Genomic DNA, 14,795 nt, shown 5'->3' with positions numbered 1-14,795 from the left:
TTACTAATTTATTGCCACCGGGGCCCGCCGGTGTAACTGCTTACTGACTATACACTGTAACGTTACTGCATGATTGTAGCTGGTATACTAACGCGTTAGTTCTATAAGCTATGTTGATTATGACGTTACTTTAGCTAATATGGTGACAACCATGTAGGCTGTGTGTAGCGGTTATGATATGGTTTGGCTTGGAAAGGTTTTTTCACCTGGTCACATACAGCTGATGTGTTGTGCATTGAAGTCCACATACGAAGGGAAAAGGTGAGAGGGGGAGAGCGCATAGATACGAGAAGGAATACAATGTGGCTGTAATGAAAGTGAACTGTGTTTACGTGTGATCAGGGGTGTATTCATTCTGTCGATTCTGTTGAAAAACATTTCTTAAACAGAAGCAAATGGAACGAAACGGGGATAAATATACCTGAATTTGACCAATAGAAACTCTCGTTTGCAACTGTTGGACTAATGATTACACCCTAGATCAGCTAGATGCAGGCAAGAGTGTGCAAGGATGTACTGAATGTGTCTGTCTATGTGTCAGTGTCTGTCACCTCAAATGTTTCTCTCTACCTGTGTGCACCTACATTGTAAACTTTCCTTCATAGGCTAGTTGTAGCAACCTTATGATGGGTATAGGGAAAATTAGAGTATCATGTAGTAGCCTAAGCCTATCGATGTTACATTGAACTGGGTGAATGGAATATGAATGACACCCATCCAATATGCTATAATAGAAATAAGGCCATGCTCCTAATTTTTTTTGTTGTTGCCCTCCCTCATCTTAAATAGCACCGACCGCCACTGGTGTGTGTGTGTGTTCCAGAATGTGGACCAGAAGCCTGCACTCACAGACGGGGTGCGGTGGTAGGTATCACAGCGTGATGACATGCCCTCTTGTTTCAGGGTCATAGAACCATCGATCTCATCCTGGTCACTCTCACTCCAGTAATCTGAAACATATCAAAGTTGAACATCAATAAGATAAACAGCTTGGGTGACCTCATCTATGCCAATACGGTCTGTGTTGCGCTACAGTACAATAGGTATTGATCTAATACACTTATGTAACATTTTACGTCAGTGTCCTAAAATCATTAGATTTACACATCACAACAGGATGTTGTCTGATGTCACTAAACATCTAGTCAGATTGTCGTACCTTCATCAGGGCGTGAAACCTTATCGTCAGGTGTGTAGCCAATCGCCGCCAGCCCCAGCCGGTTCATCCATCTAAATGGGCAAGAGGACAGGGTGCAGATACACAACATGAGATGGTTAACTGACTAACTGATACCATACTGGGAGTGGTATGAAGTTTGAAATGTGTTATGTTGCCAGACCCGCCGCCTGAACGAATCAGTTGGAGGGGCCTTTGATTTCCATAGGCGGGCCCATTTTTTCACGGGACCTCCTATGTGTGCAAGCACTTGCGTGCATTTTTTAAATGGGTGTAATAGTAAAGACCATAGGCAGCTCATGAGTTTCAAGGTTGGGGAAGCTTACAATTTATCCTACCATTTCTACCGATCTGCGTGCCAGTTATGATTATTGGGTGGTCCTCTGTAGCTCAATTGGTAGAGCATGGCGCTTGTAACGCCAGGGTAGTGGGTTCTATCCCCGGGACCACCCATACGTAAAAATGTATGCACACATGACTGTAAGTCGCTTTGGATAAAAGCGTCTGCTAAATGGCATATTATTATTTATTATATATTATATTATATTTGTATATGCACATTTTCGTGGAACAGTTTCATTTCAATAATAACGTTTTTGTTTCTCAAAATCATTGTCACACGATTAATCATAAAAATCTGAAGTAGGCCTAAAATGATAAAAATCTCAAAGTTAAAATCCAACTATGGCGAGAGCACTAGCCTCTGCCATAGACACATTGATACACTGTGAACCATTGGCGACTAAAGAAATGAGAGCATAGAACTCAGAGATGGCCTATGGGCCAATGCAGCAGTAGGCCCAGTGGCGACGCATCATTCAGGGCAGAGCCCCATCTGTTTTGAGCCCCACCTGTTTAGCTATAAAAATACAGTGGGGAGAACAAGTATTTGATACACTGCCGATTTTGCAGGTTTTCCTACTTACAAAGCATGTAGAGGTCTGTAATTTTTATCATAGGTACACTTCAACTGTGAGAGATCTAAAACAAAAATCCAGAAAATCACATTGTATGATTTTTAAGTAATTAATTTGCATTTTATTGCATGACATAAGTATTTGATCACCTACCAACCATTAAGAATTCCGGCTCTCACAGACCTGTTAGTTTTTCTTTAAGAAGCCCTCCTGTTCTCCACTCATTACCTGTATTAACTGCACCTGTTTGAACTCGTTACCTGTATAAAAGACACCTGTCCACACACTCAATCAAACAGACTCCAACCTCTCCACAATGGCCAAGACCAGAGAGCTGTGTAAGGACATCAGGGATAAAATTGTAGACCTGCACAAGGCTGGGATGGGCTACAGGACAATAGGCAAGCAGCTTGGTGAGAAGGGCAACAACTGTTGGCGCAATTATTAGAAAATGGAAGAAGTTCAAGATGACGGTCAATCACCCTCGGTCTGGGGCTCCATGCAAGATCTCACCTCGTGGGGCATCAATGATCATGAGGAAGGTGAGGGATCAGCCCAGAACTACACGGCAGGACCTGGTCAATGACCTGAAGAGAGCTGGGACCACAGTCTCAAAGAAAACCATTAGTAACACACTACGCCGTCATGGATTCAAATCCTGCAGCGCATGCAAGGTCCCCCTGCTCAAGCCAGCGCATGTCCAGGCCCCGTCTAAAAGTTTGCCAATGACCATCTGGATGATCCAGAGGAGGAATGGGAGAAGGTCATGTGGTCTGATGAGACAAAAATAGAGCTTTTTGGTCAAAACTCCACTCGCCGTGTTTGGAGGAAGAAGAAGGATGAGTACAACCTCAAGAACACCATCCCAACCGTGAAGCATGGAGGTGGAAACATCATTTTTTGGGAATGCTTTTCTGCAAAGGGGACAGGACGACTGCACCGTATTGAGGGGAGGATGGATGGGGCCGTGTATCTCGAGATCTTGGCCAACAACCTCCTTCCCTCAGTAAGAGCATTGAAGATGGGTCGTGGCTCGGTCTTCCAGCATGACAACGACCCGAAACACACAGCCAGGGCAACTAAGGAGTGGCTCCGTAAGAAGCATCTCAAGGTCCTGGAGTGGCCTAGCCAGTCTCCAGACCTGAACCCAATAGAAAATCTTTGGAGGGAGCTGAAAGTCCGTATTGCCCAGCGACAGCCCCGAAACCTGAAGGATCTGGAGAAGGTCTGTATGGAGGAGTGGGCCAAAATCCCTGCTGCAGTGTGTGCAAACCTGGTCAAGACCTACAGGAAACATATTATCTCTGTAATTGCAAACAAAGGTTTCTGTACCAAATATTAAGTTCTGCTTTTCTGATGTATCAAATACTTATGTCATGCAATAAAATGCAAATGAATTACTTAAAAATCATACAACTGTCTCTCACAGTTGAAGTGTACCTATGATAAAAATTACAGACCTCTACATGCTTTGTAAGTAGGAAAACCTGCAAAATCGGCAGTGTATCAAATACTTGTTCTCCCCACTGTATATATATATAAATATATTCATATTTTTATTTTGTTTTGCATGTTATTTCGGCATTAATATGTGTCACATATCAATGCCCAAAAAAAAAAAAAGTTAATAAAGCCGCATACAATCATGGTCTCTTTTTTGGTTTCTTGAGTAAGGCAGCTCCAAAATGCAGGTGTTTCAGCCTAGCTCAATGCTTTCTGTGGTGGTGGGGCAGCCAGCGGAAAATACGGAGTGTAGGGGTTGGTAATGTTCTCTAGTTGCGCCGTGATTGGCTCAGTGTTCTGTCACTCATGGGGACACTACGTCACCGTAGATTAATTAAAGCCCATTGGGTGCTGCCGTAGACTTACATTAGAAGTGCCCATCCAAGAAGGCTCAAGGCCATTGGCCACAGATAAAATGACGTCAAATCACGTTATATCTACCGTAGTTTTGATAGGACTGATCATGTCAACAATCATACTTTCAAAATCTTAGCTAGCAAGTTGGACAAGCAGTCATCATCATGCATCAAGTCGGCAATCTACTGGCAAATCCTTTTCAATCCTTGTCATATGAAGATAAATTGTAGATAATACGTATCGGTGCTCATCGGCCATTGGACATAAACATTACACAACAAGTTGGAAATCGCAAATTCAGCAATGAGTGCTAAGGCACCACTGCAGCCCCGGGTTCGATCCCAGGCTGTGTCACAGCCAGCTGTGACCGGGAGACCCATGAGGCGGCGCACAATTGGTCCAGCGTCATCCGTGCTAGGGGAGGGTTTGGCCGACCGGGATGTCCTTGTCTCATCGTGCTCTAGCGACTCCTTGTGGCGGGCCGGGTGCCTGCAAGCTGACTACGGTCGTCAGTTCGACAGTGTTTCCTTCGACACATTGGTACGGCTGGCTTCCGGGTTAAGCGAGCAGTGTGTCAAGAAGCAGTGCGGCTTGACTCTCAACCTTCGCCAAGTCCGTAGGGGAGTTGCAGCGATGAGACAAGATCGGAAAAAGTAAGGAACTTGTCTGTCGGCCCTGCATTAAAGAACATAATTGGTTAAAGAAAATTGTGATAAATAAAAAAGTATACCAGTTTCATTTAAGGACCAAATGATTGACAGCCATCCCATATAGATTGCAAAATAGTTGGGAAGAGATTTTTGACGTACCGATTCCATGGCATAGTGTTTATGAACTGATGCGCAAAAACGACGACTGATTCAAAACTTAGAATTTTTCAATTTAAATTATTATATAAAATTCTTGCTACCAATAGAATGTTATTTATATGGGGGATACAATCTTCCCAGCTCTGCAGATTTAGCTGCGAAGAGACTTATTAGATCATTTGTTTTGGCACTGTCCATTTTATACTTGCGTACTATTGTTTGTACAGATGAACGTGGTACCTTCAGGTATTTGGAAATTGCTCCCAAAGATGAACCAGACTTGTGGAGGTCTACAATTTTGGCTGATTTCTTTTGATTTTCCCATGATGTCAAGCAAAGAGGCACTGAGTTTGAAGGTAGGCCTTGAAATACATCCACAGATACACCTCCAATTGACTCAAATGATGTCAATTAGCCTGTCAGAAGCTTCTAAAGCCATGACATAATTTTCTGGAATTTTCCAAGCTGTATAAAGGCACAGTCAACTTAGTGTATGTAAACTTCTGACCCACTGGAATTGTGATACAGTGAATTATAAGTGAAATAATCTGTCTGTAAACAATTGTTGGAAAAATTACTTGTGTCACGCAACAAAGTAGATGTCCTAACCTACTTGCCAAAACTATAGTTTGTTAACAAGACATTTGTGGAGTGGTTGAAAAACAAGTTTTAATGACTCCAACCTAAGTGTATGTAAACTTTCGACTTCAACTGTATGTATATGTGTTGTGATGTCACGAGAGGCTACACAGCTTTCAGCGGGATTGCTCAAGTAGTGCAAGGAGACCAGGTTCAATCAAAACAAGGATTTTATTAAAGGTCTTGGGAAACTAACGAAAGTATAACACAATTCTGTTCTCTTGTGGCTCTTTAAGGGTTAACAGTTCAGGGATGTCTCTTCCACATCCAAAATCATAACTCTCACTCGCTCAAATAACTTTTCCCCAGTCTTACTGTATTCCACGTTGCAGCTAGTGGCCAACCCAGCAAAACGTCCTTCCAAATGTCCCACACGTATTTCCACAGGTGCATATATCCAAAGGTGAGTATTTCCCCAAAGGTAAGTATCTCCAAATCCTTATATTCCTCCTGGAAGTGGACGTGCAGCACTCTTGTCCTCCAGAGAGCCCAGGTTGGAGACTGTGTCTCTTCCCTTCCCAAACCTTCAGCTCATCAGCTCCTCATTTGTTTCAGCTGCGTGGGAAGATTGGCCATAGAGGGGTGGAGTTCCCGACCATACCAGCAGATGGAGCCATAGCTGTCTGGGTTTGCAGCCACCTCAGGGGGATGTAACGTCCCTCCAGGACACAGCCTCTCGTGACATCACAGTGTATATATACAGTGGCTTGCGAAAGTTTTCACCCCCCTTGACATTTTCCCTATTTTGTTGCCTTACAACCAGATAGAGCAAGTGCAAAAGAGTCAGTGCAAAAAAAAGGGGGTCAATGCAAATAGTCTGGGTAGCAATTTGATTAACTGTTCACCAGTCCTATGGGTTGGGGTTAGAAGCTGTTCAGGAGCCTTTTGGCCCCAAACTTGGCGCTCCGGTACCACTTGCTGTGCGGTAGCAGAGAGAACAGTCTATGACTTGGGTGGCTGGAGTCTTTGACAATTTTTAGGGCCTTCCTCTGACACTGCCTAGTAAAGAGGTCCTGGATGGAACTTTTTGAGGATCTGAGGGCCCATGCCAAATATTTTCAACCTCCTGAGGGGGAAGAGGCGTTGTTGTGCCCTCCTCACGACTGTGTGGGTGTGTGGACCATGATAGGTCCTTAGTGATGTAGATACCGATGTAGATTGAAGTTCTCGACCCGCTCCACTACAGCTACAGCTGATGTACAGTGGGGGAAAAAAGTATTTAGTCAGCCACCAATTGTGCAAGTTCTCCCACTTAAAAAGATGAGAGAGGCCTGTAATTTTCATCATAGGTACACGTCAACTATGACAGACAAAATGAGAAAAATAATTCCAGAAAATCACATTGTAGGATTTTTAATGAATTTATTTGCAAATTATGGTGGAAAATAAGTATTTGGTCAATAACAAAAGTTTCTCAATACTTTGTTATATACCATTTGTTGGCAATGACACAGGTCAAACGTTTTCTGTAAGTCTTCACAAGGTTTTCACACACTGTTGCAGGTATTTTGGCCCATTCCTCCATGCAGATCTCCTCTAGAGCAGTGATGTTTTGGGGCTGTCACTGGGCAACACAGACTTTCAACTCCCTCCAAAGATTATATATGGGGTTGAGATCTGGAGACTGGCTAGGCCACTCCAGGACCTAGAAATGCTTCTTACGAAGCCACTCCTTCGTTGCCCGGGCGGTGTGTTTGGGATCATTGTCATGCTGAAAGACCCAGCCACGTTTCATCTTCAATGCCCTTGCTGATGGAAGGAGGTTTTCACTCAAAATCTCACGATACATGGCCCCATTCATTCTTTCCTTTACACGGATCAGTCGTCCTGGTCCCTTTGCATAAAAACAGCCCCAAAGCATGATGTTTCCACCCCCATGCTTCACAGTAGGTATGGTGTTCTTTGGATGCAACTCAGCATTCTTTGTCCTCCAAACATGACGAGTTGAGTTTTTACCAAAAAGTTCTATTTTGGTTTCATCTGACCATATGACATTCTCCCAATCCTCTTCTGGATCATCCAAATACACTCTAGCAAACTTCAGACGGGCCTGGACATGTACTGGCTTAAGCAGGGGGACACGTCTGGCACTGCAGGATTTGAGTCCCTGGCGGCGTAGTGTGTTACTGATGGTAGGCTTTGTTACTTTGGTCCCAGCTCTCTGCAGGTCATTCACTAGATCCCCCGTGTGGTTCTGGGATTTTTGCTCACTGTTCTTGTGATCATTTTGACCCCACGGGGGTGAGATCTTGCGTGGAGCCCCAGATCGAGGGAGATTATCAGTGGTCTTGTATGTCTTCCATTTCCTAATAATTGCTCCCACAGTTGATTTCTTCAAACCAAGCTGCTTACCTATTGCAGATTCAGTCTTCCCAGCCTGGTGCAGATCTACAATTTTGTTTCTGGTGTCCTTTGACAGCTCTTTGGTCTTGGCCATAGTGGAGTGTGGAGTGTGACTGTTTGAGGTTGTGGACAGGTGTCTTTTATACTGATAACAAGTTCAAACAGGTGCCATTAATACAGGTATAGAGTGGAGGACAGAGGAGCCTCTTAAAGAAGAAGTTACAGGTCTGTGAGAGCCAGAAATCTTGCTTGTTTGTAGGTGACCAAATACTTATTTTCCACCATAATTTGCAAATAAATTCATTAAAAATCCTACAAAGTGATTTTCTGGATAATTTTTTCTCAATTTGTCTGTCATAGTTGACGTGTACCTATGATGAAAATTACAGGCCTCTCTCATCTTTTTAAGTGGGAGAACTTGCACAATTGGTGGCTGACTAAATACTTTTTTTCCCCACTGTAGCTACTGTGGCTATTGTACAGTGGATTGCGAAAGTATTCACCCCCTTGGCATTTTTCCTATTTTGTTGCCTTACCACCTGGAAATAAAATTGATTTTTTGGGGGTTTGTATCATTTGATTTACACAACATGCCTACCACTTTGAAGATGCAAAATATTTTTGGGGGTGAAACAAACAAGAAATAAGACCAAAAAAAATTACCTGAGCGTGCATAACTATTCAGCCCCCCAAAGTCAATACTTTGTAGAGCCACCTTTTGCAGCAATTACAGCTGCAAGTCTCTTGGGGTATGTCTCTATAAGCTTGGCACATCTAGCCACTGGGATGTTTTCCCATTCTTCAAGGCAAAACTGCTCCAGCTCCTTCAAGTTGGATGGGTTCCGCAGGTGTTCAGCAATCTTTAAGTCATACCACAGATTCTCAATTGGATTGAGGTCTGGGGTTTGACTAGGCCATTCCAAGACATTTAAATGTTTCCCCTTAAACCACTTGAGTGTTGCTTTAGCAGTATGCTTAGGATCATTGTCCTGCTGGAAAGTGAACCACCGTCCCGGTCTCAAATCTCTGGAAGAGTGAAACAGGTTTCCCTCAAGAATTTCCCTGTATTTAGCGCCATCCATCATTCCTTCAATTCTGACCAGTTTCCCAGTCCCTGCCGATGAAAAACATGCTGCCACCACCATGCTTCACTGTGGGGATGGTGTTCTCTGGGTGATGAGAGGTGTTGGGTTTGTGCCAGACATAGCATTTTCCTTGATGGCCAAAAAGCTCAATTTTAGTTTCATCTGACCAGAGTACCTTCTTCCATATGTTTGGGGAGTCTCCCATATGCCTTTTGGCGAACACAAAACGTGTTTGCTTATTTTTTTCTTTAAGCAATGGCTTTTTTCTGGCCACTCTTCCGTAAAGCCCAGCTCTGTGGAGTGTATGGCTTAAAGTGGTCCTATGGACAGATACTCCAATCTCCGCTGTGGAGCTTTGCAGCTCCTTCAGGGTTATCTTTGGTCTCTTTGTTACCGCTCTGATTAATGCCCTCCTTGCCTGGTCCGTGAGTTTTGGTGGGCGACCCTCTCTTGGCAGGTTTGTTGTGGTGCCATATTCTTTCCATTAAAAAAAATTGATTTAATGGTGTTCCGTGGGATGTTCAACGTTTCAGATATTTTTTTTATAACCCAACCCTGATCTGTACTTCTCCACAACTTTATCCCTGACCTGTTTGGAGAGCTCCTTGGTCTTCATGGTGCCGTTTGCTTGGTGGTGCCCCTTGCTTAATGGTGTTGCAGACTCTGGGGCCTTTCAGAACAGGTGTGTATATATACTGAGATCATGTGACAGATCATATGACACTTAGATTGCACACAGGTGGACTTTATTAAATTAATTATGTGACTCCTGAAGGTAATTGGTTGCACCAGATCTTATTTAGGGGCTTCATAGCAAAAGGGGTGAATACATATGCAGGCACCACTTTTCCGTTATTTATTTTTTAGAATTTTTTTAAACAAGTAATTTTTTTTATTTCACTTCACCAATTTGGACTATTTTGTGTATGTCCATTACATGAAATCCAAATAAAAATCAATTTAAATTACAGGTTGTAATGCAACAAAATAGGAAAAACGTCAAGGGGGATGAATACTTTTGCAAGGCACTGTATATATATATATATATATATTTGCGAGGAAAAAAACATATGGGGGATTGGAAGTGATGCAGACAATTACATTGATGGAAGTTACAATCTATCTGCAATATTAAAGCTGATCTACCCCCTAAAAAAAATCGAAAAAGGGGGTAACGCCATGGGCCAGAAAAGGTTGAATACATTGGCCATGCTGTCAATCCAGCATGACCTCTGCTGCGTTCAAAACAACTAGAAACTCGGAACTGAGAAATCTCATACTTCAGTGAGTTCAAGACAACTGGGAACTCGGATAGAACTACAGTGGGGAAAAAAAGTATTTAGTCAGCCACCAATTGTGCAAGTTCTCCCACTTAAAAAGAAGAGAGAGGCCTGTAATTTTCATCATAGGTACACGTCAACTATGACAGACAAATTGAGGAAAAAAAATCCAGAAAATCACATTGTAGGATTTTTTATGAATTTATTTGCAAATTATGGTGGAAAATAAGTATTTGGTCACCTACAAACAAGCAATATTTCTGGCTCTCACAAACCTGTAACTTCTTCTTTAAGAGGCTCCTCTGTCCTCCACTCGTTACCTGTATTAATGGCATCTGTTTGAACTTGTTATCAGTATAAAAGACACCTGTCCACAACCTCAGTCACACTCCAAACTCCACTATGGCCAAGACCAAAGAGCTGTCAAAGGACACCAGAAACAAAATTGTAGACCTGCACCAGGCTGGGAAGACTGAATCTGCAATAGGTAAGCAGCTTGGTTTGAAGAAATCAACTGTGGGAGCAATTATTAGGAAATGGAAGACATACAAGACCACTGATAATCTCCCTCGATCTGGGGCTCCACGCAAGATCTCACCCCGTGGGGTCAAAATGATCACAAGAACGGTGAGCAAAAATCCCAGAACCACACGGGGGGACCTAGTGAATGACCTGCAGAGAGCTGGGACCAAAGTAACAAAGCCTACCATCAGTAACACACTACGCCACCAGGGACTCAAATCCTGCAGTGCCAGACGTGTCCCCCTGCTTAAGCCAGTACATGTCCAGGCCTGTCTGAAGTTGGCTAGAATGCATTTGGATGATCCAGAAGAGGATTGGGAGAATGTCATATGGTCAGATGAAACCAAAATATAACTTTCTGGTAAAAACTCAACTCGTCGTGTTTGGAGGACAAAGAATGCTGAGTTGCATCCAAAGAACACCATACCTACTGTGAAGCATGGGGGTGGAAACATCATGCTTTGGGGCTGTTTTTCTGCAAAGGGACCAGGACGACTGATCCGTGTAAAGGAAAGAATGAATGGGGCCATGTATCGTGAGATTTTGAGTGAAAACCTCCTTCCATCAGCAAGGGCATTGAAGATGAAACGTGGCTGGGTCTTTCAGCATGACAATGATCCCAAACACACTGCCCGGGCAACGAAGGAGTGGCTTCGTAAGAAGCATTTCAAGGTCCTGGAGTGGCCTAGCCAGTCTCCAGATCTCAACCCCATAGAAAATCTTTGGAGGGAGTTGAAAGTCTGTGTTGCCCAGCGACAGCCCCAAAACATCACTGCTCTAGAGGATATCTGCATGGAGGAATGGGCCAAAATACCAGCAACAGTGTGTGAAAACCTTGTGAAGACTTACAGAAAACGTTTGACCTGTGTCATTGCCAACAAAGGGTATATAACAAAGTATTGAGAAACTTTTGTTATTGACCAAATACTTATTTTCCAACATAATTTGCAAATAAATTCATTAAAAATCCTACAATGTGATTTTCTTTTCTCATTTTGTCTGTCATAGTTGACGTGTACCTATGATGAAAATTACAGGCCTCTCTCATCTTTTTAAGTGGGAGAACTTGCACAATTGGTGGCTGACTAAATACTTTTTTTCCCCACTGTAACTCCGACTGGGAAAATACAGAAAATAATTTTGAACGGTCATCCAACTCGGCATTCCAAGTCGGGATTTCGGGCCTCTTTCTAGAGCCCCACAAGAATGACCGCCGCGCCACTTTCCTGTTCAAGTGAGCACAGCACAACAAGGTGAGTCCAAATGTATGCTGCTGCATAAATTAGTAATATGCCAGGGAGATATGTATACTGTAGCTAAGAAAGTAATACTAAGTGTATGTTGTGTAGTAAGCTGTTAGTAGCCCATGTGCCTCACCCTAATAATTAGGTCCCTTTCCTCCCTCATAACTTAGCCTACTGTGCTGACTTGATGGTGCACATGTAGCCTATAGCCTGTTTTAGAGAAATGTAATCGAATATTGTAAGAGCTTTCATTTTCTGCTTATATGCCCCCTTTATTTATCCTACTGTTCTGACATGGTGTACAGGGAGAATACTGTAAGAACGGCCCATGTTCTGAATTCTGTCGCTGTACATTTCAAAGTGCTGAACAAATAGTTATATTGACTACCTCCGTCCTAGCTCGCTCATTAATGTCTTCATTGAAATTAAGATTTGCCTCTTATCCGCTCGTTGTTCCATTATGCCATAGTTTGTACATCTCAATTGTCAGTAGAAATCACATTTGTTTAAGGAAGTCAGCCATTTCAGCTATGTTTTTAAAAAAGACAGTAAATGAGGCTGAATGGTGACTAACAGTTTGTGGGCACCGTTTGTCACCATTATAGTGCAATTAATGTATTGTTTAGTGTTGTGTTGTGTACTGGCTTTGCTGGCATGCATAAAAAAATTAAATAATAATGTTTGCCCCACCAACATTTACATGCTAACATCGCCACTGAGTAGGCCTATAACTTCCATCATCAACTAAGTAAAATACATAGACCTAAAGCCGACAAATAAAAACGGTAGAAAATATCCAGATGAAAATTCTGGTTCTTTCAATCACATTCATCTCTCTTCTCTGCCTGTCTGCCTCCCTTTCTATCTGTCTTCACTTGAGCTATTGCTAGTGAAGTTCAACATTGTATCAAATCATCACAGGGTCCAGCCTGAAGCTGTCTTTAACGAACTTGAAACAGTGTATCAACTAGCCTATTCCGGGCCCTTAAATCTTCCTGTGCCAGTGAGCTCAGGACAGAAAGCTGTTTTTTATGACGTTTGCACTGGATATATGGGATCATCAGATCATGATATTTTGCTCTTTCACACGAGGCTTGGTGATTATTGAGGCCAGGATTTTTTAAATACTGAGGAACTATCATTCGCAATGGATGTTAAAAAAATTGACTGTTGACTTGTGTGAGGCAAAGAAAAAATGAGTGGTGTAAGTTAAAACAATCCAAAATAAGACATTGCCAAATGGGCACTTTCCTACATATGCATGCACGATATCTTCGCCACACCCCCTCCCTTTCTTGATGCAACATTTAAAGTTATACTAAAGACACATTATCTTCACACATATTTTAGACGCTTTTGACTGACAGCCGCAACTCAATCAGCTAGACCTATTGCCACGCGCACTACCCAAATCGCGGGCTTCCCAAACACACTTGTGATTTGAAACAATCCACAGCAAAACATTTTAAAGAAGCTAATGATCCTCTGTGACTAAGTCATGCTCCCTGGTGAGACAGGAGTAATTATATAATTTTGGCGAAACCATTAGGGCAATCCAGCATCCTAACAGTGCACTATGCACCCGCCAACTTTCCTTTCTAATTCGCAAGAGGCTGAAACCAGAGATCTGTATATAATGACGAGATGCTCATGTCTCCGCCCTTACAATGGGAGTCTTTTATGGAGCCAAATAGCTGCCAGAAGGTTGAACGTACGTAAATTGTTAGGATCGTAAGAAAAGCCGTGCGTGAAACATAAAACATAACCGTTAAATTAGATCTGTAAACGTACAACCCCTACGTTATGACTATGAATGAACATTTACACGTTCAATTCTTACTTTACGTCTCCCTTTACTCGGCTACAGATCTTTTTTGTAGTACAAACTTTTGTCAGGAATGTGGCATCTGCAAAGGACATAAACCGAACGTAGCTAGTCGAAGTTAGCTAGTCAATCAAGCAACTCTAGCCCAGACGTTAGAGTTGCTTTGCAGCTTCCGGTTTCATTTCCAAGTTTTTTTTTTTTTGGCATTCGATAACGACGTTATACCAGTACATGGCGTAGTATAGGCTTGGGCTTTCAGCAAATGACTTGTGTGAGAATGATACTAACAAAAAATAATGATACTAAAGACACAGAAGAGCCTTGTCTAGAATAACCGCCTGAGCTGCAAAATAGAAAATAAATATGATTTAGGCTAGGCCTTTTCCACTATCTAAATATGCCATGCTTTTGTGTGTTATTTAATGGCCATATAATTGCCTAATTTATTTGTATAGCCGCATGGGGCTACTGTGGTGATCACGTAACCTAATGAATCACACTTTTTCCAGTATTTGGGAGCACGGACTGTAGGCCTTATATTAGGCATTTTGATTGTTGTATTTGCGAATTACACTCTGTATGTAGGCTTGTTATGGCCATTTGCATTGCACAACCCCATCATGCAGAGGCTATGTCCATGTCAATAAATGAGACAAAACAAAATATTGATCAATTATTGGCTATAACCTGTCCTGAGCTAAATAGCCAAGGGTTCCCAAATGGTCAAGACTATCTATAGCCTATTCTTATTGCCAGATCTGTTTTCCCTATCAGCCACTGCACGTGCTTCTTCAACTATTGAGGCCTGTGAGCTACGGTTTCTTTTTAAGGGGAGGCCTATAATAAAAACAGTTATAAAACACAAATAGAATTCTAAAATTATTTTGCAAGACACCAGTACCCAAAATGATAGCCTAAATTGCAATTCCTACAAGTTACTGGCCTATTCTTTTTATTTGGATAGGCCTAAATTAAACATTGAATTATTAAAGTGATAGGCTAAAGAACTTAGATAATTTTGAATACACATATGGATTTCAATAAACAAATGGATAAGACTGTTCTATTCTCTTTGATTTAGTTCCCATTGCAAC

General features: G+C 42.3%; 1 protein-coding gene across 2 annotated transcripts in view; it reads right to left on the bottom strand.

The window, feature by feature from the left end:
* LOC121573712 (connector enhancer of kinase suppressor of ras 2) overlaps positions 1-14,795 on the bottom strand; it is a 79,086-nt gene that overhangs the window by 5,236 nt on the left and 59,055 nt on the right. For both annotated transcript variants that reach the window (XM_041885892.1, XM_041885891.1), the window contains 2 exons: positions 1,160-1,230; positions 850-950 (listed from right to left, as the gene is read on the bottom strand). In XM_041885892.1, coding sequence (XP_041741826.1) covers positions 850-950; positions 1,160-1,230 — 172 coding nt within the window. The remainder of the gene's footprint in view (positions 1-849; positions 951-1,159; positions 1,231-14,795) is intronic.

This window comes from Coregonus clupeaformis, chromosome 9 (genome assembly GCF_020615455.1).
Source record: "Coregonus clupeaformis isolate EN_2021a chromosome 9, ASM2061545v1, whole genome shotgun sequence".
Classification (NCBI taxonomy): Eukaryota; Metazoa; Chordata; class Actinopteri; order Salmoniformes; family Salmonidae; genus Coregonus; species Coregonus clupeaformis.
This window is presented reverse-complemented; position numbering and strand designations above follow the sequence as displayed.